Below are 26,453 nucleotides of genomic sequence, written 5' to 3' on the forward strand. Positions count from 1 at the left end.
ATATAAATTAAATTTAAAATTTGAAAAATATTCAAATTTAAAATTATCATATTTTTATGAGTGTAAATTCTTATAATTATGAGATTTAATTTTCTTTTTGCTTTTATGTAAGATTTTAAAATAATTATTTTACTTAATTATATAAGTTTTTATGTTTCATAGTTTTTTTTTTAATTTAATTTTTTATCTCATACTTTGAATGATAACATTATTTTTATGTTAATTGTATTAAATTTAAATAATACTTATTATTTATTACGTCATCCGATTCGACCCCGGTTAGACCGGTCGAACCGGTTGAATCGTTAACCTCTCCTTATTCCGGTTCGTTGTCCAGTCCAGTTTTCAAAACCTTGCAAAAATCTTATTGATATGCTGATGGTATTTAAGTGGCTTTCTCAATTACTCATCTTGATTTGGTCTTCATAATTACAAGTCAATCCTATTTTCCTCATAATCTACTTGGATATTTTGCATAACAAACTTGGCATGCCTGACTAGCAATGATGAATGAGTCAAACTTTGCATATCTCATATCCCGCTTTACTTCTATTGTACCATAAATCGGATGTACTCTTGTGCCTCTATTTTATACTGGATCAAATCATTCACAATTGAATATATACATAATATTCATGTAATCAAGATATTCAACCTCTAATATTTATTGTAATATCCATTAGTACTCAGAATCATCCCCTGTATGGGTGTTCCCTCTTACATATATATCAGAATTTTCTATCTTCCAACCTTCAATTTTTTATTTGAAATTTATAACCATTAACAAAAAATATTTGATAATATTTAACTAATCTATTTGGTCCCCAAACTAGCTCAAGTAGCCCTTGATACTATGAATCACTGTCTTAAGTGTGAACCCTTCAATGAACCAAATTATATTATTAGTATATTTATTACATGTTGTGCTAACTAATTAAGACAAATTACTCAAAATGAATAGTCGAGAAATATACCATATTTTTAAACCAAATAGTGAATTTTTTTCTCCACTATCTTCTAGACTTCTCCTGGTTCTGATGTACTTAAACCATCAATGAACCTCCTACAAACTTTAGGGTTTAGAACAAAATTATGAATAATAAATATATGAATAATGAGTTACATACGACTCAACTTCATTACAGTTAAGCAAGATATACAATGTGATAACTCTCATCTTCTTATCAGTCAAATAACACACGATGCTAGCGCCTGCGGGTTCACCACTTCCGTTAAATACAGATATATTCGAGAATTTACCCACATTTTGAGGTGTAGTACTTCTACCTGATTGTGATATTATTTCAAAGTAATACGAGTAAAATTGAGTTGTCTCGTACATTAAATATGCTTCATAAATTGAGTCTTCCGGATGTGCTTTATTCTTTGTGATCTTCTTAAGTTTATTTAAATATCTTTCAAAAGGATATATCCACCGATACTGAACAGGTCCACCGACTATAGCCTCATATGATAAATGCACTAGTAGATGCTCCATAGAGTCAAAAAATACTGGAGAAAATATTTTCTCAAGTTGAGACAGAATATAAGGAATATACTGCTCCATAAGAATCAAATTTTCTACATTTAGTTTAGAAGAGCATAAATCTTTGAAGAATACACTTAGATCGATCAAGGGCTTTAAAATTTGATTTGATAGATAATTAAAGATAGATGGTAGTAGATATTATATGAAGATATGACAATCATGATTTTTCAATCCAAATAATCTCCTTGATCTTATGTCAACACATCTATTTAGATTGGAAGAATATCCATTATGTACCCGTAGGGTCTTTACCCATTCACAAATTGCTCATCTCTGCTCTAAAGTCAATGTGAAAGGAGCTTTTGGTTTGAGAAGTTTTATAATCATCTTTTAATTCTAATGCTTTCCTCCTGCAAATCTTCTTTAAGACCATCATTGCTTTTATATTATCTTTAGATTTATCTTTGATGTTCTTGACTGTATTGAAAATATTATCAAAAATATTTTTCTCTATATGCATGTCATCCAAATTATGTCGAATCAGGTTTATTCTCCAATATGATAATGACCAAAAAATACTTTTCTTGGTCCAATTATGGTTGACACCATATCCTAATAATTTGTACACAACTAATGTTGAACAATCCATTATTGTGAGCATGAACCTTACTCTTTCAAATATTTCTTTGCTGCTTAATATTGGAGGAGGTTGCAACATCACCATTTTATTTTTAGTAAAGACATCCTTATTTCACCTAAAAGGATAACTGAATCTATAGAAGCACTATCATATGTCTTAACTGAATCCATGATTGTATAATCCAATCAAATCTTTAATAATTTTTTACTTCTAATAGACCTAATCATACATTATGATCCATGATTGCATAGTATAATCAAATCTTTAAGAATTTTTACTTCTAGTTGATCTTATATTATAATCTTTAATTTAAAAGTAAATCCAATCATTTAGTATGATCCATGATTGTATAGTCCAATCAAATCTTTCAGAATTTTTATTTCTATTTGATCTTATATTACGATCCATGATCTTATAGTACAATAAATTAAGATTAATTTTTAATAATATTATGCTAGATTTTATTTATGCTCAATTTCTTATGTGAATGTTGGTCATATTGGCAATCTCAACCCCTAAAATAATATAATAATATATATGTAATCTAGAAAACAAACACCCATACCATTATGAGCACCTATTTTGAAATCTCTTAGCTTAGCATCCTTGTCTCATGAATTTCTCTTACAATTTGTGTGCTTCTAAGCATCCTTGTCTCATGAATTTCTCTTACAATTTGTACCTAAAATGTTAACACCCATAACATTATGAGCAATATTAATTTAGACTATATTAACTCATGCATATTTATAATTGTGATAATTAAAATATTTAATATAAGCTTAAGCTTAATTATAAGATTAACAATCTATATCTTTTTTGTGATGATAAATATACTTTGGTTATGCATATAAGATTTTGGAGTTAATGTAGCTTTCCCTGAATTTAAGTATTTTATTTTATTAATTTGCAATCTATGTAAAGACTAAGTGTATCATGAGAGTGAAATTAAAATCTAGAAGACACTTAATTTACCTCTCTTTGTCCAGAAACTCTCTGTAGATGTAAGAGGTGGCATATGTATTTTCAATAACTCTCTTTTTGTTATTTCTATTTAGCATATATTTTTATATTAAAGGTATACTTATCAAATGAAACCCTAAGGCTACTTAAAATATAGAAAATTTTGTTGGTTGACCAAGATAGTATAATATCATCAAAATCATAATATATTTCAAATGATTAATGCAATTTAATTTGAACCAATCTTACTGTCAAATTTTGATTAATCATATTAAAAAAAATTTGATTATTTCAATCTCATATTGATCATATAATATGATTAGTTTAAATTTTAAATTATCTTACTAAACATAACCTAATCATGTTAATATTATATTGAAATAATATATATGATATTAAGATTAATTCATATTAATCAATGTCTTTTTATAACAAGAATGCCCTAGCTAATTTGAGATTAAAACCAATCATGCTATACAATCCATAGTCCTATAATCTGATCAAAGCTTTGAGATTCTTTAATTTTGATTGATTATCTGGAACAATCCATAATCAAACAGTACAATCAGTTAAGATCTTTCTTTTTTTCTTTTTTTTTTTTATGTTAGATTTACTTACGATCACTTTTTTTACGTATGTGTTGATCATCTTAGCAATTTCAGCATTTAAACATATATAATAATATAGGGCTCCAAAGATTTAAAAAAAAAAGCTAGAACTTTCAAACTTTAAAACATCGAATCCAAAGTCGAATCAGAACACACCACGTAACCCTTTTGTTGTGTACTGTGGCTGCGTACTACTATGTATCAGGTGACGTTATGAGCTCTATTTCACCTCTAGACGGTCCGGTGCCCGCACGGAATAATCTCACCATATATAGAGGAAAAGACCCTAAATTTAAGCCGGGTCGGCCCACTTATGCACCTAACCATTTATTGTGTTTTTGAACGTCCATATCAAACTAATTGCTTTCTGAACTTTTACTTTTCTCCCCAAAAAAAAAAACTTTTACTTGAAATGTTAACACTCAGTGTCCACACAAACCTTAATTAAATCATATTAACTCATAACAAAGAATGTTAATGAACACCAAAATATTTAATATAAGCTTAAACTCATGCAATTATGAATTATTAATGATCATAATCAAATATCATCATTATCATGTTGTCTTGTATATTAATTGCGTGTTATTAGAAAATGACTATACAAATATTTTATATATGTTAGTTAATTAGTAGTTAAACTTTAATAATAATTAAATGCGATTAGAAAATTACTATATAAACTAGTCATATCAGGAAGACAGAGAGTTGGACTTTTTTGAAAAATAGATGGCTCATTTTTTACTTGTTAGGACTTTCACATTATAATGGAAGCATAGGAGAATAAAAAATAAAAGAAAAAACAGCAAAACCCCAAATGAGAGAATAATCAACTGCATGCATTCATAAATCTAAAAGAAGCTCATTTTAGACTTAGGCTTCATTCTGGACAGCTTTTTTATTACTTTTTAAAATAATTTTTTTTCATACAAAATTTTTATAATAAAAAACTGCTTTAAAAAGCAATAAGAAAGCCATCCCAAACAAAATCTTAGTTTGGGACAAATTTTTAATGCTTTTAAAAGCAGTTTTTTAATATAAAAACTTCTAATTTCTAAAATTTTTGTACTGAAAAACTGCTTTAAAAAGCACGAAGAAAGCTGTATCAAAGGAGAACTTGATCTAATTTGAATACAGATTCCACCGTCTTTTTTAATCTAATTAGGAAACGTTTAAATTTGTTATACCGAAGTTGGTAGTATTGGTATACCAACTTTGAAGTTCGTGCACCATTCAACTTGAAAATAGCAAAATTATGATGGCTCACTTGAAACAAAAATGGTTTTTTTTTTCTTAGAATCTCCTTTGATATGTCAATGCAAATTCATTAAAAGATTTAAAAATAACGGTCATTCACACAGGCAAGAAAGTCATCATAAAAAAAATATTAACAGTCCACTCAATTTCAAAATAAAATACATAATGTATTTTGAATTCAAAAGCTGAAGCCGATAGAAAAAGCACAACAAATAATAATTTAAAGATAGAACAGTTAATTTAACAAGAAAAAATAATTTATACCTTCTTAATTTCAGGAGGATTTTGAATGTTGACCTCTTTGCTCTTGGGGAGATTTCTAGTACTGCAGCTGATGAATGAGGATTTGATCTTGGCAAGCTAAAATAGAAAGATTTAGGTTTCGATCTTGTTACTCAAATGCAAATCCAACTTTACATTCATTGCAGCCAATTCAGCAGCCAAGTATCTGAAAACATAAGGCATTGCAACAGTCTCCATTCCCTTGCTTGATTTACAGGAACGGCATATTATATTATTTGCCAATCTTGGTGGTGGAGGAAGGTTTCTTTTGATATCCTTTGTCATCCTCTTTCGCGGCTCAACCACAGTTGCAGTGAGCAGGCTCCCACAATTGGAGCAGACATCTGCAATGTGATAATCAGAGGATGAATGGAGACGGTCGTGCAAAAGATAAGCAGCTCCATGAGCAAGAATGGAATCACGCTCCATCTCTCCAAAACGAATGCCACCTCCTCGCTTCCTTCCACCAATTGGTTGTCTGGTAATCTGATCCACAGTACCTGTTGATCGCACCTGCAACACAAAATGCACGAATTAGGGGTGTCAAATTTTGACGCGACCCGAAACACGGCCCGAATCCGACTTTAAAAAATCCGGGTTCGGGTCGACCCAGTTAACTAACGGGTCGGATTTGAGTTCGAAATTTTGACCCGATTTGAGTTTCGAATCGGGTTTGGGTTTGACCCGGAAATGATTCTGCCCACGTCATGCCATGAATCATGCTCATGCATGAAATCATAATATTCCATCATGTTGGATGATAGCATAAGGGATTATATTCTCCATGATTTTCATTGTGTGTGCTTTCTTTATTCAAGGGAATTTTTCCTTGAATATGTTTCTTTTATTAATCTATGAACTTGTGATTGAATAAATCAAAGCATTTTTCGAAATTCATATGAAATGTTCATATTGGACTAGGACAAAGAAAAGAGCATATTTTAAACACCCAAAACAAGGTAATGTACCGAGAATATGGAAGTTGGACTTAAAATATGTTCATATGATATAAGAAGATGCAAAATATATCATTTGGAAGCGTATAAAAGGCTTCGGAGCCCAGAAAAGAATAAATTTTATAGTTTTGCACAAAAATCAAATGGCAGATTAATTCTCTAAAAATATATTATATAAATCTATAACAAAAAGAAACTACTGACCAAAAGAACAAAAATGAAGAGACGCAAATACTAACCTGAAACTTATCAGATACCATATGTCGAAGCCTTTGGTAATAAACAGGCCCCATAAAAATTTCACACTTCATTTCCGTACCAAGAACGCCACTGTAGAGAACCTCTACTCCATGATAATTAAATCCGCGGGAGGTTAACATGGGACCTATTTCATCAATCATAGATCTTTTTTCTGATGATTTCTCTGAACCTTTTTCCCGAGTTGAACTAGAAAAAGGAGTTGCATCAACAAACTGACCATGTAAACTCCCACCCTGGGGAAGAAAAAATATAACAGAATATTATTGTTAATTGAACAAAAATGAGATCATCTACAATTCGAGAGTACCTTTTATTAAATTAGCTCATTTTTTTTACCAATGGGCGTAGTTTTTATTTAAGTTGAATCACATAAATTTTGATATCTTTGTCGCAATATGCAAGATTATTTTTTCTTTGAATTCCATTGTCTTGAAAGTTGGAGACGCTTCACAATAATGTTGGCATTTCATTCCCAAATTACTGTAAAATGAACTCTTAAGCGAATTTTTATAACAATTAAAATAGTCTAAAACATGTATTGCGCACAATAAATTTTGTTCTAAAGTTCTACTTGTGTGTCTCATTCAATCCATAATGAAGGATTTCTAATGAAAATCTTAAATAGCCTTCGAGAAAGGAAAAGTAGAGCCTTGAACAATGAAGGCTAGAAAGAACAAAAAGCAGAAAACGGAATAAAATTATGGCACACGATCTAAGAAAAAGGATCCATACAAAGCACCATATTACCACTCAAAATAAGACATTACATACCCTTTAAACTTCTACTTATAATGGATGGTCCAAGTAAACAAGAAAACCTAATCAACATCTAACATAATATATAAACAATCATAAGATGCAAACGCAACCCTGCATTCAACAATTTATAAAAATATCCTAAGATGACACATGGCCTATTACCCTATATATTTCAAATAAAGCAGCTATGGATATTACATAACAACACATGACATAAATTCGGTCCACCATCAACTCTTTTAAAAGTACAAATAACTCTACACTGGGTATTTGAAAGGTAACAAAGGAATAATTTGAAAGTCTTCTACTATAATGCAGAGTTAGGCGAATTCATCCGAATGAGAAATCAATCCAAGGAAGAAGATATAAAGGAAAATCCATTTAAAAGGTAGAAGTTGAAATAATCAAACTCCGCACGAAAAAGAGGTGGAATATCATCTCATGAAGTCAAAATGAATGAATTGAATGGAAGGTAGAAATTTGGTAGAAATAGATTTTATATGGGATGTAAGTAAAAGTTTTGAGGAGAATTGCAAAGTGCAGGAAAAAGTTTTTCCCTTTCATTTAAATTTCAAACAAATTATTTTAGGAAAATTAATAAGGAAAAAGAAGGAGATTTTGATTGATTTCTTAGAGGGAGAGGGTGTTTAACAAATGAGCAAAAGTGGGAGGGGTTCTATTTGGATAGGTACTCCTGAAAGATAAGAGGAAGAGAATATACATACAAAATTAGGAGAAGAACTGTATTCCACTCAAAGGAGGAATATTAAAAAAATCGGTTTGAAAATAAAGTTAGGCTTGGGTTTTGAAGTCAATATTGTGGATATATTCTCTCTCTTCTTTTATTAAGAATGGGTTTACCCTAGTTTTCATTAAAGAAAAAGTGATTCTAAAGAAATTTAAAGAAAAAAAGATGGGAAAAGGTGATAAACTAAGCTAGACGAGTGCACAGCTATAGGCACACAGGTTTTCTTTTACACAAAAAGAAAGAGCTCCTACTAGGAGTTTAGGAAATTAAGAAGGTTAAGCTACAATTTGTGGTTTTGGGGGACTAATGTTGAACGGGCTTTGGGTTTTATTTAGAGTTTTGGTTAGATTTAACGCAAGCAAAAAAGTGTTTTTATCAAAAGCTAAAACAATTATTGTTAGTCAGCCACTTAGGAACAAGTAGCCAAAAGTGTTCACAATAAAGTACTCCATGAATGTCAATCTAATCATTGATCTTAATTGCAATTCTTCATCAAGTTATGTTATTGATTCAACATAATGTTGGGCTGCAAAGCCAATTATCAGAGAATCGCAAGCGCATTACTTGTGAAGGCCTTCAACAACTGAGGAGCAAGAAGGATCAAGCCTTGAACTATGGATCAAAGAGAAAAACGGGAAGAAAAGAAATGGAAGAGGAGTTTCGGAACAAATTTTAAGAGGTGAAGGAAGCTATGCAAAAGAATCTTAATTTCATTAAAATTAAAATGAATGTTACGTAACCCTTTAACCTCTATTTAACCCCTTCAACATCTATTTAAATTGAGTATCCTTATGAAGAAAATCTCAAAGAATTTCACATTAACATAACAAGGGTATCCTTAAAAGACCCATGACATCATGACACCTCACAAATAAGTTATATAAACAACTAAGAAAATAACATAAAAGAAACAAAAAAAAAAATCGAGAAAATATGGCATTGTTGTTCCATCAATATGCTTTAATATTAGATATAAATAAATAAATCACCCTTTTTTGGGTTAGGGACAATATTTAGAGTGGAAATCCATGTCTCCCACCAATATAAGCTCAGGTCACCTAGTAACAATGTAAGATCCCTAATAACCAAAACAAATAATTTTTACTTGAATAAACTAGAAACAGTAAAACCATGGGATAGACATTTTTCTGTGAAAGCTCAATCAAGCTTATTTAAAGAAGCTACAACTGGATGAAGTTGCTACCCATTGATCAAAGGTTCATTTCAATTATGATTATACTACCACTGATATTTAATCCACATATTAAAAAAAAAAAAGAAACAGACATTAAAAAAGCTATAATCGAAGGTTAATATTACAGGAAATAATTATATATCATATATCTTGAAGCCAAGTATATACAAATAAAATTTTATTTTTGCATTCTACACTCAACAATTAAAACAAACAAGTGTGTGTTACATGTACAAATTTACTCGAGATTCCAAACACCCAAGAGATCAACCTTGAGCGTAAATATTATATAATTATATCCATTGCTCCATAAAAAAAATTAATATCAATTAAGCATGTCAGTAATGATCATCCCCAATTAACTAGGAGAAATCATGGTTTAAAATTGCGCAATATGAGGCTCGCCTTGAGGCCCGCCTTTGCGCAATTCCAGTAAAAAACGCCTCGATGCTTACGCCTCGAGTTTTTTTATGAGGCTTGCGCCTCAACTTGGTTGAGGCCCGCCTCGCCTCACGCTATATATATTAAAACTTACATAAATCATGAAGTAAATGCCCGACATTGGACTCTATAGGAGAGGAGGAAGCGGAGAGAGCAGTTCATCATAATGATGATTCAAATGAAGAACCCCTCAGTGATGATAGTGCTGATGACTTATAAGTTCTTATGTGATATGTCATTGCTATTTATTTTTGGAAATTGGAATTATATGTTAATGAAAAGAATACTGTGATTTGGGAAAGATAGAATTTTAAGTTGAACTATATTTCATGTTGTCTTATTATTGGGATATTTTGATTTCACTTTATATATTATATTTTTTTATGTTTTATATTATTCACTCATTAGTATATAAAAAATTTAACATTTTATGTTTACGCAATCTTTTGATTTTGAGGCTTACGCCTCAAAACGCCTTAAGGCTTACGCCTCGCCTCACGAATGAAAAACGCCTCAATACTCGAATACGCAATTTTAAACATTGGGAGAAATAAAAGTATTCTAAACACATATCAAAAAGAAAAACTACTAAAATAAGCTAATAAGGAACTTAACTTTAATAATATCAAAATTAACATAAATAAATAAACCTCCTATGCAAAAATTGTACCTTTGCTGCAATAGACTCTAGAAGCATTCCAATAGTCATTCGAGAAGGGAATGCATGAGGATTAATGATGAGATCTGGTCGCATTCCTGTGACTGAAGAAAATGGCATATCAATATCCGGCCATAATTGTGAACAGACACCTTTCTGTCCATGCCTGCTGCTAAACTTGTCACCAATCATTGGATTCCTAACACGCCGGCTACGGATATTTACCTACAAAATAAAATGATTATTATATACATGTAATACACCAAGAAATCTACAAATATAATTAAGATAAAATTTGTGAAAAGACAAGAATCCTTGGCATGATACATGCTAAGGAAAAGCCTATCCTGGGAAGAGCTACAATAACCACAATATGGGTGCAACTCGCAACAAGATATTCCTGTGCATCATGAGTGAATATATGTATAAAAGAGAAAGATAGATATATACATAGAGAGAGAGAGAGAGAGAGATGTAAATCTCTGTAAGATCAATTAGCTATAATTGGGCAAAATTCTACTTTCCTTCTAATTCTAAAATACTAAACCCCATTCTAAGCTTTATAATAAAGTTGGGGTAAAGGTAAATGCACAAAAACCTAACTCTGCACCAACTCCTTCAATAACCATGAATAAATCAAAGTATAAGTAAGCAGATTAACAATAGGATGTGAGAAAAAAATGAAGAAACTATAACATTTCCAAATATAGTTATGAGATCTTTTACATGAATTTTGGTATACATATATATAAACTACCATGACCACTAACAGAATAGTTGAAAATTTTTAAATTTATTTTAAGTATAGAAATTATACCAACCAATTCTGGCATACACATCCTACAATTACCACGCAGACTTCTAGAAGTCAAAGCCATGCCATACAGTAGATATAAATAGAAGTAAAATATTATCTGGTGCTTGAAGAAACTTCAGTCCTAGAGGTTTGTTTACTTGATAAGAGGATGAAACCTGAAGGGCCCAAATTGAGCCTAATAATCAGTAGATAGAAGCCCATCAATCCAAAGCATAAGATAATCAACTCTTGTTTTGATCTAATGTTGAAATATTCTCCAATCTCATCTTAATCTCAACATTTGCCCTCTCCTATGAAAATCCTCCATATTAGACATCAGTCTCTTACAACAACATTTGCTAACAACATTAAGTGTCATGCGCTCGAGCCAGATCAATTGTGTCGAGGAGCATACATGAGAAGCAATACTCTTAAGGATAGCCGGCCATGGTCGAAGCTGTTAAACCCAATGTGAGCTACAAATTGCATTAATTTTTTTATCCCAGCCAAGCCATTACTTTGATACCATTTGCTATGAGGGTTAAACACAACAGGGACAAATTGAACTCAACAAAAATAGTAGATGAACCCATCAACTCAATAGCTTGAGTTAATGGATAAGAGCCACTGCCAATATATTAAGAACTCAACCCTTGTTTCATCTCTAATTTAGTGCTACTTCCATGCCCATGTGACATAATTAGAAACCTCAAGCACCCCAATGATGAATGCTATTAACTTCATAAATCATTAAACTATAGGAACCATCCATAACAAAACTTTATAATGCAGCTCAGGTGGTGAGAAATGATTGGCTGAGCATGTTAATAAATTTTCATAGTGCTATCACAGACATTTAATCATTTCCAATTTGACCAAGAAAAGTATAAATGTAGATCATACTCTGCCAACAGCATTGATAAATAAATCAAAGAACTTAGTAAATTAGTTTTGAAATAAATAAAAGAGATTATTAAATATTTAGCGATTCCAAAAACAACCTTGGTGTCATTTTTGAAAACTTATAGTTAAGGAAAAGGATACATTATCAATTATCATTACCATTCAACAAAGTACGAAGAAAACTAAGTCTAATATAGGAAAGTACAATAAATAAACCAGTAAATTATAGACGGTTAAAAAAAATAGAATTTTACAAAGATTACAAGAACAAACATACAAAATACTACCGTTGGCCGATTTCAATAGCCAATTGTTTGTAATCTTTCACATACAACGAAGAAGTATATTATGATGTTTAAAATTGAATTTCATATTATGGCATTGAACAAACCCACCAAACGTCATAAGAAACTTCAAGCATCCCAATGATTGAATGCTGAAAAATTCATGGAATAATAAAAAAAACATGATGCTTAGCTTTTAATGGCCAACATTTTGAACCATAAAGCTTGCAAGTCTAACCACCATCTTATAAAATTTTCCCTTAAGTTTGAGAAGGATGTTTCTATCACACAACAAGCCTGATGCATTCCTCCACTTTAACCATCTAATTTAAATTCTATTAATAATATCCTCATCTATTTCCCAATCACTCTGAACGATAGACCCAAGATATCTAAAACGTATACTCTTATTAATGACTTCATCACCCAAAGTCACAATCCCCCTACTAGAACTATTATTACTAAAATTACATTACATATATTCAATTTTAGATCTACTCAAACGAAAGCCTTTCGACTCTAAAATTGACCTCCATAAGTTTACCTTCAACTCTCTCTCTAGTCTTATCAATATGAAGATTATCATCAGCAAAAAGCATACATCAGGGTACAACCTCTTGCAAATGTCTAGTGAGAACATCCATGACTAAAGCAAAAATATATGAGCTTAAGGCTGATCCTTGATGTAATACAACTGAAATAGCAAACCACCTAGTCAAACCACCTTGTGTTTGAACACAAGTAACAGCTCTTGCATATACATCCTTAATGACTTGAATATAAGTATTATTAACCCCTTTCTTTTCTAGAACTCTTCATAGCACTTCTCTTGGAACTTTATCACATGCTTTCTCTAAATCAATAAATATCATATGTAGATCCTCCTTATTCTCTTTATACTTCTCCATCAAACCTCTCAATAAATGTATAGCTTCCATAGTAGAGCTACCTGGCATGAATCCAAATTGATTTTGAGAAATGTTAGTATCACGCCACAAACTATGCTCCATAACTTTCACCCATAGTTTTAAAGATGACACATTAACTTAATTCCTCTATAATTCGCACAATCTTGCGCATCACCTTTATTCTTAAAAATAGGAATCAACACACTCATTCTCCACTCATTTGGAATCTTTTTAGTCTTCAAAATAATATTAAAAAGTTTAGTAGGCAAAGAAATTCCTTCTCCTAAGCATTTCCACACCTCTATTGGGATATTATCAGGTTCAACAACTTTTCTACACTTCATTTTCTTTAAAGCCTATCTAATTTCAGTTTTACTAATACACTAATAAAAACAAAAATCTTTATTTTCATTTAGGGTGCTAAGGTAACTAAAGTCAATCGCATTCTTATAATCTTCATCGAAGAGTTTATAAAAATATCTCATGCACCTTTGTTGATTATCTTCTTAGAATAAAAGTAATTTTTTATCTTCATCCTTAATACACTTCATTTGAACTAAATCCTTACAACTATTATCTATTTGTTTGGCTAACTTATATGTATATCTTTCGCCCTCAGTATTTAATTTATTATATAAATCATTAAAAGTTAAATCTTTGCATCGCATATTATTTTCTTAGACTCCTTACAGGCCTCTTTATATCTTTCATAATTATCAAAAAATTTACATTTAAACTAATTTTTATAACAAATCTTCTTTTTTTATCTTTTCTTGAACATTTTGATTCAAATACCAACTATTTTTACAATTATGAGCATTTATCTTTGATAATCCAAGCACATCTTTTACAACATTCTTAATATCACTAACTATTTTTCCCCATATAATATTAGTTTTCTCATGCACAAACAAAATCTTAAGATCTAGTATCTTAATTTCAAAAATATTTTTTTAATATTCTTTAAAAGCCCCCATCTAATCCTAGAACAACGTTTTACTTTATTTGTTATTTCCGCTCCTTCATCTTAAAGTCCAAAACTAATAAGTGATGGGTACATAAACTTTCACTTGGAATAAACTTTTTACAATCTTTGCAACCTACACGATCTATTTTTCTTATAAGAAAATAATCAATCTGAATTTAACTATATCCATTCTTATAAGTGATGAAATACTCATATCTTCTCTTAAAAAAAGCAATAGCAATTACAAAATCATAAGCTAAAAAAAAATCTAATTGATCTTACCACCTTCATTAGTCGCTCCAAAGCCATAGCCATCATGAATGTTTTTAAAATCATCTACCTCTCTACCAACATGTCCATTTAAATCTCCTTCAATAAAATTTTTTTTCTCAAGATATATCTTTTGCTTTAATTCTTCTAAGTCAGAATTATGTCTCGGCTTTTCCTTCTTTCATTTAGCAAGAGAAACTTCTTTCTCTTCAATTATACTCAAGAGCCCTAGCAAGGCGGGAGGAGATTTGTCACCTAGCATCTATGAATGGCGGATCCGGAGACTGAATAAGGCCTAACCTACGACGAGGACAGTTTCTTCGACATTCTACAGTCAACCTTCTTTGACGTTAATACAAGGATTGATCACACCGCTGAAGATTACATCGAGCGTATTCTGGACACTTTGGTGGAGGCAATCGAAGAACAGTTTGAAGGCATCGAGTGGAGGATCTCCACCGTCCCATGACAGAGTTTCTCTTTTCCCCCCTTTCAACATATTTCTTAAGTCTAATCTTATCTTGTGCTTGATTGTAGTTACGAAGGACAATTCTCCCTGCTTTTGCTAAGCTTAGTAAACATAGGGTTATGAGCGTGACTCTATACTTATTAATTCTCATTGTTAAATTAGGAATTTTATCTGAAGCTACTACTATGGCATCATGTTATTTTCTAATTTATCTTGAAGGTTTTAAAGCTCTAGTTATGTGATTTAGCCTAAGCGGGTGTGGCCCCTTGTTCGTTTTATTTCGTTGTTTAAGCTGCTAATAGTTATTTCACTTTTATCTAACCAAGGATTATGCAACTTCCTAATAAATTAATTGCATTCATACAGACCTGCATCAGAAAGGTGATTTGGAATAATGGCAATAAGGCCGAAGATGAATGCAAGAAGTTCGGCGTAAGTGCAATAACATATTTACAAGTGATGATCGTCGGCAAACAATGAATAGTATGGTATTCTAGAGCCGACGATGACCGATATACAAGCACTTGCAACAATCCCCACATATATTGAAATTCATATAATATAATGCAATAATTCTCCAATCCACACACATAGGGAAGGCTGAGAATGAATGCAACAACATCTTGCAATCGATCACCACAAAGTATAAAGTGAATACACCGGTCTTATGCAAGCAGAGGCGGATAGTACAAAATAAATGCAAGTTCCTACTAGCAATGGTAGAACTTCTGTCACACACATAATATGTCATCTACAAGAAGGGCATAAGAAGCCTACGACAAGCACTCAGATATTTATATAGTTTGTAAAAAGGCAGCGACAAATACACTGATCCTCTACCAACAGAAGCCGATGATGCATAACAAATACAAATGACTACAAACATTTACGAACTATCGTAGAAGGGCCCTTAAATGTCCAAAATACCATCGCACATGCAACATAATTTGTATACACATAGGTACAAACAATGGGTAATTATAATCATACACCTGCATGATCCCTGACGAGCATGTTGTAGGGATACATGTGACGTCTAGGGATGCTGTGCAGGTTGATAAGTGAATTCAAGCTCGAACCTGATCCTTCTATGCGGATCAATAGAAGTCGATAGGGTTCGAACCATCAAACAAATATATGGTTGCGGCGACCGTTATATTTATCATAGTATATTCATATTAGACCTTTAAGGCCTATAACAATGAGAATTTACTCATAAAGACACAAAGCCTACGAAACCCGATCCTCTGTTGACAGCTCGGCAGAGTTGACAAGATTTAATATAAAAATAGAAATAGACCCGAACACCCTGATGATGGCTATGTTGAATGTCTATCTCAATCAGAGGGATTCACAAATATTTTCAAATGATTCCTCAAACATACCTGAAAATCTAAAATCCCAAAATTATTCCAAATCCAAAATATTTAAAATTGAAATAATTCATTCAACCACTTAAAGCAAAATTCATCCACCCTCCGCAACAGTTTATCTGGCTGGATAAATTGAAATTTACTTTAGCTCACATAGAGTTAATGCCTAGTTGAAAATATCACAAGGATCCATTCTCAAAAATTCTACTGTCAATAAGGACGTGGTACGTGTCCTCTGACCGCAGTTTTGTCGTCAAATGGCACCGCATGATAAACGATTATGACCCGGGGACCTCTGAAAAGAGTAGTTTTGCCGTCAAATGGCACCACGAGATACCGGTTATGACCAAAGCAAATACGCTCCTTAGTGACATCAAATCCTTGAGATATAAATTAATAAGATATAATCGATAGGTTCCCTTGGACGAAGCAACCAATGGCTATCAACAAGGATCCTTCTATCAGGTTGGGTCGACTATCTCCTCTGACTAAGTAGATCAGGGACCACGATGGCCCGGAACAATGGAACCATGGGATCTTGATCGAGTCCATCATCCATCCCCCACCATTCACTTTAAGTGCAAGATGGTGAAACGTTTTATTTTAAATATCAAACATATAAATTCTCCAATATCCATACCCATGTTGCTACTATATGCCAGATAACATGTATTCTCAACGTATATGATTGACGACTAGCCTTAATCGAAAGTTCTCTCTTGTTATCGGGAGGGGTAATTAACTATAGGGGCTTGCACCTATAGAAAACCAGAACTCATCATAAAGTCCTCACAAAATGAGGGCGAAATCTCTGGGTAGTGTCTTATCTACAAACCCATCTGCCTTCCCCGGAACTTAATCCGTTAAACCCCCCCCACCCTGAATAAAAGCAACAACGAGCGAAGGCCGGGGCCGAATTTTTGGAGCCCGCAATTAAATATTTAATCACTTTACATTCACTTTGTTAATTTTCCCCAAATCCATCTTACATATTAGTTTCTAGAGCATCCAAATAGCTTATATTCTTCACCAGTCAGCACTTTGAATCGACATACTTCCTCTTGCTTCAAGCTCTTGGTAGCATTTCTTGCGTCATCACCTGCAAATTATCTTTAGAAGTGATTCTATGCTCCAAGAGCTCATCTATTTGGATATATATATAAAAAAAAAAGATCGTATCTTTTACTTGACCTTTTTTTCTTAATTGTCGGACATTTTTTTCTCAATTTGAAGCTAATCTTCATTAAGCTGTGATTTTGAGCTCCAAGAGCTCATCTATTTTGGATAAAAAATAAGATCAGTGTTCTTTTGCTTAGCTTTTTTTTCTTAATTGTAGGCCATTTTTCTCAGTTTGATGCTAGTCATCATTTAAGCTTCTTCTGTCCAACTTACATATCTTCAAGAAAATAGTGTTATACTCAGAGATCATTGCTTTAGGAGCAAAGCAACATCCATCGTCTTACAATTACATTACCTTCACTCAGAAAACCTTAGGCTCCTTGTGCCTAATTCTATATATCCTCAACTAAATAATTTTGAACTAGAAGAACAATATCCTCAAGCAACTAGAGCTAAGTTCCAGGAACTTAGTACTTCGGGTGAAAATAAAGCTTCTACAAGTTCAATCATTTACTTCATATTGAAAGCAATTTTTACTAGGATTTCTTTAAACAATTTTTAAGCTGGTAACATCATGTATAATTCTACTCGTTATATTTCTCCTCTTTACTTGAGTAGTATTCTTATTGCTAGTCAGTTTTGAAATATTTCAACTAATTATTACGGAATAGTCAACCACATTATTAAAGTGGGTAGAGATTTCGCTTCTTGTGCTTGGTAAAATAAAACTGTGAGGATTTGTGCTTCACCAAGAAACGAAGGACTAATGGAGGAATTTGCAAGGAAGAATATGGTGAAAGTATGCTTGGTAGAAAAGTCAGACCATTTAAATAATGTGTCCTTTGGCTTTATCTATTCTATACTCTTACTCTCGTCACACTTGTATTACAAAATTTGAATTCTTAGCTTGTTAAGATTACGTATACCCATACATTCTTAAGACAATAGTTCACATATAAAGCAACTTTAAATCTTTCTTTTCCTTATACTTCATAGTTGTAAACTATACTTTCTTAGATTACTCATTTTTTATATTTTGAGTAAATACTTTACATCAACTTATTTAAGATACCAATTATTTAAAAATGCCAATCCATACACCCAATTAGATATAGGCCAACAATTTACCCAACATTGTCAATTTATTTAACCACTTAATACCTCACAAAAGAACTTTACCAACACATAATAAGCTGAAAAATAAAATCTAAAAAGAGTAAGAGCTCTATACCATTATTTTAACCAAAAAGAACCAAATAAGACTAATTATTTTTAAAAATGTGAACTGTGAATATGGATCATATCAACAATATCGTTTACCTTTTGAATGTATTTCTTTGAAGAAGTACCGTCAATAGCAACATAATCAACTGTCACGGATTCAGATCCCTTTAGTTTGAACGTTGAAGATGAACTAGAAAGTGCATTATAAGTACAATACTTCGGCTCATTTGGATGAATCGTCTACGCAAGAAACATTCAAAATAAATATAAATTCAAGTATTATTTTCCAAAACCAAGAACAACTAGGAATATATTTGCAAAACTATAAAACTTGAATCATACTTGTCCTACAAAAGGAAGCCCATCTGAATCTATTATAGATTTGGAAGCGTCAAGGCCTCTTGAAAAGATTTTTAAAACTTTTTCTGTACTATCCTTCTTACTTGCCAAGTTAATAGTTTCTGTCTGCAAGAAAAAACTTTTGATATCGTAAGAGAAGCATAAGAAACAAAATAAAAAAGACCAACATTGGATAAAGAATGGCCAACACAATTCTTTATTTTCTTGAAAAATATTTTGAAAAACTCTAATTATGATCCTTAAATATATTTTAACTAAAAGAAACCTTCTAGATTGTCTTTACATAGGAATGATACCAAGTCAAGTTTAAACAAGTTTAGCTTAACTTGAAATCAAAATTTTCTATTATAACTTCACTTTAATATAAATCATTTCGAGTAGACTAGGTACATATTCAAGCAAATCTGAGCAAATTCTAAATTGATTTTGAGTCCAAAATTAAATTTGAAATCAAGTCACTCAAATTTATATTTTTTTCAACAACTTACTTTTACAAAAAGAATAGCAACTAACTAAAACAAAGATGTTTAAATTTCTTTTAAAATCCTCATTAATATCAATTGCTAAATTTATAGAAAAATAAAATTTTCTTTCAAGTCCTAGTTCAGAAATTATATTTAAGGTCTTATAAATTATTGGTTGTATTATAGCTACATGTTAAGCCTATCGTTTATTTTGCATTTATTGTTTTCATTTGGTTGCTTGAAATTGAAAACATGTTTTGAAAAATGATTATTTATTTAGATTCTATTATCTGGTTGGAAGTAGTCAAAAATCAGCATAGACAAACATTTTCAAAATTCCTTAAAAGTGAATATTTCTTTTTAGCACTCATAATAAGTTAAAGAAAATAAAATCATTACTTTCTAAAATATGGTTTATATTTGCAAGCAATCAAGTAAGCCGTAAAGGCTAAACTAAAATTGTTCATTTTATATTAGCTCATCAATTTGGTTAAGATAATGAGTAAATATTAAGGAAATAAATGACATCACCTAAATGAAGAAGAAGAATAATGCAATGAAAATATAGAAAATAAATTTTAAGTCTTTTAACGGTTTTGGAGTCACCAAACAAGTTCAAAACTGATCAAAATAAACTTACTCAAAACTTTTTATAAAGAAAATGTAGAAAGAGATATTACAACCCAAAAAAAATTATAAAACATTACTTGAAGTTTATGGATCATATCATCAACTACTTAAGAGACCACAAAAAAATCGTATTCATCTTATAGGTTGCTTAACATTCTCTCAGTCACATGAAGGTTAAAATCCTAATTTCTAGCAGCTAGTGGTTCCCTAAAGACACTATGACATTATATAACTATAATGCCAACTCCAAATTAGAATAATTTTTTGAGAAAAATAATATCGGGAGGAGAGAGAGAAGTGGTGTGCATCCACCACCTAAATTTATCTGAGAAAGAAAATAATAAAGGCAGTGATAGAGAGGAGAAGTACAAAAAATAAGGAGTTCAAGACACAAATGGAAGAGAATGATGGTGCAGCTATAGCTACAGTTTTCACTGCAATAAATAAACATCAGGTTTTAGAGAGCGAGAGGGGGAGGGGAGACACCCTTTCTAAACCCAATAAGTTGGTGTGAATACTAGAAAGAAAATGGCACAAGACAATAGAGAATAGGGTACGTGTTTGTGTTGGAATTAGAAATAAAAGACGCGGAGGGAATCAGAAATTGCTAGTTTTCCTGCCTCCAACAAGCTGTGATAGCTTTGTTGATGGCTACATCGATTGTTGTGATTCATTTATCACTTTATTTGATTCATTGAGGTATTAGAAGTTGGTTTCTTCTTTTTCAAGCCTTTATTCTGAGTAGTGAGCACATCATAGCAATTGCACCTTTAGGTTCCTTACCAAAAAAGGAACCCGTGGGCTTACGTATGAGATAATGATGAAAGGAATGCAAATTGATGGCTGCATTTCCGTTACCCAGCTTTTCCTCTCATAAGTTACAACCGATTCCTTCTCTCTCCAACTATTTACTCAACCCCTCTCTTTCTCTCTCCTCTTCTTTCACAGAACCCTCCACCTCTTCCAACCAATTTTCTTCTGGCTTTCAAATCTTCACCTCTCATTCCTATTGTTGTTATCTAACTGCCCAATAAGGTTCCTTCACCACCCACCAACGCATAGCTCTAAATTTCTAATGCGGCTGAAGGAATGCAGTGAATCAACCAATACAACTTGCATTTAAATACCGTGACTTGCTAAACACTTCTACATTTAACATGCTGTCAAATCAGCAGAGATAATTCTTCAGCAACCAAACAACATCCGATTGCAAAGTTTCAGCATTCTAACTGTTGAACCAAAAATGCAAACCCGAAAACAGCATTCAATCTTTTTTGCATTGCTATTGTGATGCCTCCCTTTCTTCAGTGCTTCAATTTGGTATTAAAGTGAGGCGCTGAATTGATATTGTTTTTGAACCTAAACAACTTCTTTCCTTCTGTTTACGCCTTCTTATCTGCTTGCTGCATTTTACGGCATTTTATCTTTATGCAATCGCCTCGACCTAGCCACATCAGTCACCACCCTCAACCAGAGAAAACTATGCACGGGCCAAAAGTACACCTCTCTCTAAGCTAATAAGATCCTTTACCAACAAATTTCAAACTCAAAACTGCTCATACTTTTCTCCCCATAAAACTCCTTTCTTCGTTCAAAATTCTAATCCCATCCTTAACTAAAGTTTCAATTCTTATCCAGTTGAATTTCAATTCACAATGAATTTTAAATTTTGAATTCAAGTTTTAAATTTTGAATTAAAGTTTGGCATTCAATTTCAAAATTCAAATTCAAATTTTGAATTAAAACTTTCAAACCTGGTCATTTTCCACTTCTCTTAAAGAAAACTCAACCAAACTATACCCTATCATAAACTTATCATAGCATGGAAGCCAAAAGAGGATGGAAGGAATGGGTTGCAGTAGCAGTATAGGGAACAGTGGTCCTGAGAGTGGGGATCTTAGAATTCCATTCCTTTATTCCTTCTTACTACCAATTACACAAAGCAGGTCTGCAAAACCACTACTCGTTGCGACAGAAGAAAAAACTTGCTGCCACTGCTTTTATCACAATGAACAAGCCCCTTCTGCTATAGCGCTGATTTTGCTGGTTTTACTGTCTTCCAATGAAGGGCCAATAGCAAGAATCTGCCAGAAAAACTTCATATTTCATTTGGCTGAACACATGATGCAGAAACCCATCCACATTTTGTTCTTCCTCACACATTACATCAAATTGCTGCTTCAAGATGGAATGCAGCCTCAGACTTGTAGTTCACCCCATCAAGCAAAGTTTGATTACCCTCTGTGACTCGTGCATTTGATTCCAACACGAAAGTCTGGATTGATTTTTTTATAAAATAAAAAATTATGTTCAAGTGTACGACTATGCTTAGGAAACACTTTAGTAATATACTAAAACTTACTGCATTCCTTTACATGCTTATGGAAATTTTATACTGAGAGCGTCTGATATAATTGTCACCAACCGCATGATTTGAACAAAAAATGCTTGAACTTACTGTCATACTAACATTTGCATGAATTGAGCTCATGGCAATAACATTTAAATTTTGCATGTTTCCTCAATGCATTTTTTCATATCAAGGATATCCTCATATATCATTGCATGTAGATAGGTTTGAAAAAATTAAAATGACCTTTTTATTAGATTAAAATGAGAATTTGACACTTGACAAGACACAATGGAGAAAAAAAATTCGTGTAGCCGACCCATGTAGTGGGATAAAGACTTGATATTATTGTTGTTAGTGGTGGTGGTTGATGTATGCAACTTGAAACAAAAACCCAAAGAGAGAACAAGGAAATTCAAGACTAGCTCTTTAGAAATTTAAGACACCACTTGGAGAACAAAATAGGCTAAATAAACAACTAAATTTCAGAATAGAAAAGAGGCGATCATCCAACAAAGCCAAAGCAAAAAAAAAGTTAACAAAGAAACAAACTAAAACAAACAAAAGCTATCCTCAGAACATCCTACTAGAGGACTCCTCACATGCACCGATTGTAGGAATATATATTAAAATAAGGTTTAGATTGTTGACCTCGTTTTTTCGCTCGAATACCGTCGAGCGCACTCGATCAATTCGATTAGACCTCGTCGAGCCCAATTCAAACTCGAATCGATCCAAATTGATTTCAATTAGACTTGATCGCACTCAATTTAATTTATTTTAATTGCATCGAGTTCAATTTGATTCAAATTGATGTCGATTCGGGTGCAATTTTGTCGGATGACTAGGTCGAACCGTCTCGACCCTAAATTTGGCCTAGAATTGAGCTTGGTTTGAGCCCAAATCTGATTCAAATCAACTCAAATTAATTCAAATAAATTCCAATCCACTTTTGGCTTAATTTGAATTCATTCCTTAAATCTAGTAATTCCTTTGACGGCTATGATTTAACGGGATCCTCATTTCAGCCCAAATCCCGCGTCTCAGACGATTCGCTGAGACGGGAGCAGGCCTCGGGCAGAGGCGAAGCTTCGATGTTTGGGTATAGAGAGTGAATACGAAAAAAAAAAAGAGTTCTAACGGGTGGCGATCTCTCTCTCTCTGGATTCAGCTCCCTCTCTCACCCTCTCTCGATCCCTCCTGCTCGCAGAGGCCCAGGTGACGTGCCTCCTCTCAGTTTCGCACAGCCCAAGCGGAACTACCCGATTTCCTCCATCTCCCTTTCTCGATCTCTCACCTACGAAGCCAGGCGGAAGTCTAGACCGAAACCCCTTTGACTCTCGCCAGAAGAGCCAGAACTCCCGTCCTCCTCTGCTCACAAGGAACCCGACGCCCCCCAGTCAGGCCAGACGCCGGATTTGCCGACCTCCTTTGAGTGACTTCCTCCTCCTCTAGGGCAGGTAACCTCTTCCTTTATTTCTTCTGTTTCTTTGCTCTCCTTCTGCCTCTTCTTCCATTCTTCCATTCTTTTTTTTTTCCCTCCTTTCCCAGATTTTCTCTTCTCCTTCTTCCTACCTCTTTTTCCACTTATGCGACTTCTTCATGTCAACTTCAAATGGGAAGATTGGAAAGGAAAATGGGATTTAAGCTCAACAAAAACTTGGAATTAAATTCTCTCTTGACGTTCTTTTCTTCTTCCTTTCTCATTCCCTCTACTTCCCTCTCAATTCTCAATTCACTTTTACATGACCTTGTGGTCGAGCATTGAAGATTTAAATGCTGTGCTTGAAATCTATATCTTGACATAAATTAATGTCTCTGTCTGTGCATTTGAGCTTGAGCAATCCATTTTGGAAATGCTATAGTAAGTTTTAGATGGTTATAATTGTTTTTTTTTCATTCTAAAGTCTTAATGAGTTTTATGTGGATGGTGCTGTAGTGATCTTAATCATGTGTGTAGAAAGTTTTTTTCTCCACTTCTATGATTATGGGTGATCGTAAATATTGCACACTAACTATTCGATGAAATGTTTCTAAAAGAAAAATCTTAATTACATGGCTTATATCAAAGCTTTATGTGACAGTCTTGTTTATGGAAGAGTTTCTTCTGACTCGTCACCTAAAGGTCTTTCAAAAAAAAAATGTATGAAATTATTTATTTGGTGAGATGTATGGAATTTGAGTTCTGTTTATTTTCTTTTCCTTCATGAAGTGTTTCTTAAAAAAAAGAAGAAGTAATTTCTCTATGTTCTTCTCTCTTGCATTGAGCTATTTTTATCCCTTTTCTGGATGTATTTGTCTAATTTCTTATTTTAAAAAAATGTTGTTGGTTTGGTGTTACAATGAGAAACGAAATATGAATGTAAGGCATTTTGGTGAAATTCAAGGGCCCATTTTCTTCAGTTTGTATTTTGCTTTGAGAAGAACCTTTAAAATCTCTATCTTGAAGGGCAAAAGTTTTTTTGAGCTATGGATAAATACTATCGATTGCTTCAACTTTACAGTCAAAATCAATTAGGTCCTAATTGTATGCTTATATTAAGTTTAGTGCTGTTCATAGCATGAAGAGCCGGGTTGATGGTGGATGTCAACCGTCACCATACATGGCTTCCTTGATAGAACTTTTTTTTTTATGGGAATGGCATGACAACTTAGAGATGACCTAGAACTTCTAAACAACTGTGTTGCTTCTGAATTAAGTATTTAAATATAACAATCTGTATAATCAAAGCTTATTTGTTATTTTGAGTATTCAAGCAGCCAATAGATTATTTCAAATGAGTTTGTGATTAGTATAAATTTGTAGTTAAAGTCATTAACAAATTGGAAAGAGCGTGGTTGACACCCATTAAGGTACTCGCAAAATCATATGATTGGTACTATTAAAGTAGGCTTATGCTTTTGAAATATTGGATAGCTTATAGATTTGGAAACTAGAAGTTTGTTGGAGAATAGTTATAAATCTCATATTTCAAATCTATATTGTGTTGTGGCGATACACATGCTTGATATTTGGCTATATTTAGTTGAATGCATAATTTTTACTTTTTAGACTTCTAAATTGTGTTAGAAATAATACAAGTGCAGTTTTTGTGATTTGGTTTGAATCTCAAGCTATTTCTGTAAACGGATAGGTGCAGAATTTTACTGCTTTTATATTCTGAATTGCTTTAGAAGTGAAACGAGTGCAGTTTTTCACTGTTTTTCATGCGCCGAATTGCTTTGGGAGCAAGTCGAGTGCGGTTTTTTTACTGTTTTGGGCTTCCGAATTATTTTGGAACGCATTATGAGCATATTTCTCGCTGTTTTGTGCTCCAATGAAATGAGCCATCTATGGAGCATCTTTGGAGAAGTATTAAAGGAGCTCCTCGTAAATTATTCTTAATTACTTATAAGGTGCATCTTCTACCATTCATGTTACACGTGGAGTTTATTTCAATACTTTAGTAGGGATGACCTGGGATTATGTTAGAACGTCTTGTTGTAAGAATCATATGTGGGAAGACTTGAATTAGAGCTTTTTTTTACATCTTTGTTATTCCACTCATACACTATCCGTTGGCATCATTATGAGAATTTGTTGGAAAGATTTCATGAATATGTTTTGGCATGAGAGTAAAGTCATGGATTTTTAATTAGAGAAGTTATTTGGAATCATTGGTGGCATGTAGCATGAAAAATACAATTTGTTGGAAGGGATTCATGTTTATTCTAAATCAAGTGATAGATAAAAATGCTTATATTCATGATTAGTGAGTATTTATGTACCACATACATGCTTAGAAAGAAATTCTCAAATGGTTTATGAACTCAATGCGTTATTATCTATGTTAGTGGAATATTGTTTTAATGGTTGAAGAAAATAACTTGACATTAAATCTCTTTTCCTATAAGTTTTGGGTTTCAACATTAAGTGCATCAATTGTTTTGTTGGCTGACGTGAAGTGTGATGGTTCCTGATTTCTTTAGTTGAATTTGGATATGACAAGCAAGATACTTGATGTTGTCAAATGCTATTCCTTTCTCAAAGTTCTTGAATCATTAAATTATGATTAGTAATATGAAGCATGTTTGTTTTC

The 26,453-nt window shown here is 32.5% G+C and overlaps 1 protein-coding gene across 1 annotated transcript; it reads right to left on the bottom strand.

The window, feature by feature from the left end:
• Nucleotides 1-5,076: 5,076 nt before the first annotated feature.
• LOC110096284 (DNA-directed RNA polymerase I subunit 2-like) lies at nucleotides 5,077-23,899 on the bottom strand. The gene is made up of 6 exons (XM_028692916.1): nucleotides 23,754-23,899; nucleotides 18,913-19,207; nucleotides 18,667-18,810; nucleotides 10,270-10,482; nucleotides 6,435-6,689; nucleotides 5,077-5,752 (listed from the first exon to the last, which is right to left on the bottom strand). The coding sequence occupies exons 1-6, from the start codon at nucleotides 23,897-23,899 to the stop codon at nucleotides 5,333-5,335; spliced, it is 1,473 nt and encodes a 490-aa protein (XP_028548749.1). The 3' UTR covers nucleotides 5,077-5,332.
• Nucleotides 23,900-26,453: the final 2,554 nt, after the last annotated feature.

The sequence above is a fragment of the Dendrobium catenatum genome, unplaced genomic scaffold, assembly GCF_001605985.2.
Source record: "Dendrobium catenatum unplaced genomic scaffold, ASM160598v2 fragScaff_scaffold_186, whole genome shotgun sequence".
Taxonomy (NCBI): domain Eukaryota; kingdom Viridiplantae; phylum Streptophyta; class Magnoliopsida; order Asparagales; family Orchidaceae; genus Dendrobium; species Dendrobium catenatum.

Coding starts and splice junctions, on each gene's coding strand:
- LOC110096284 (XM_028692916.1), bottom strand. CDS start 23,899: ATGGAAGAATGGAAGAAGAGGCAGAAGGAGAGCAAAGAAACAGAAGAA. Junction 18,811..18,912: donor GGCTTCCTTTTGTAGGACAA/GTATGATTCAAG, acceptor TTTCTTGCGTAG/ACGATTCATCCAAATGAGCC. Junction 6,690..10,269: donor TAGAGTCTATTGCAGCAAAG/GTACAATTTTTG, acceptor TTTCTTCCCCAG/GGTGGGAGTTTACATGGTCA.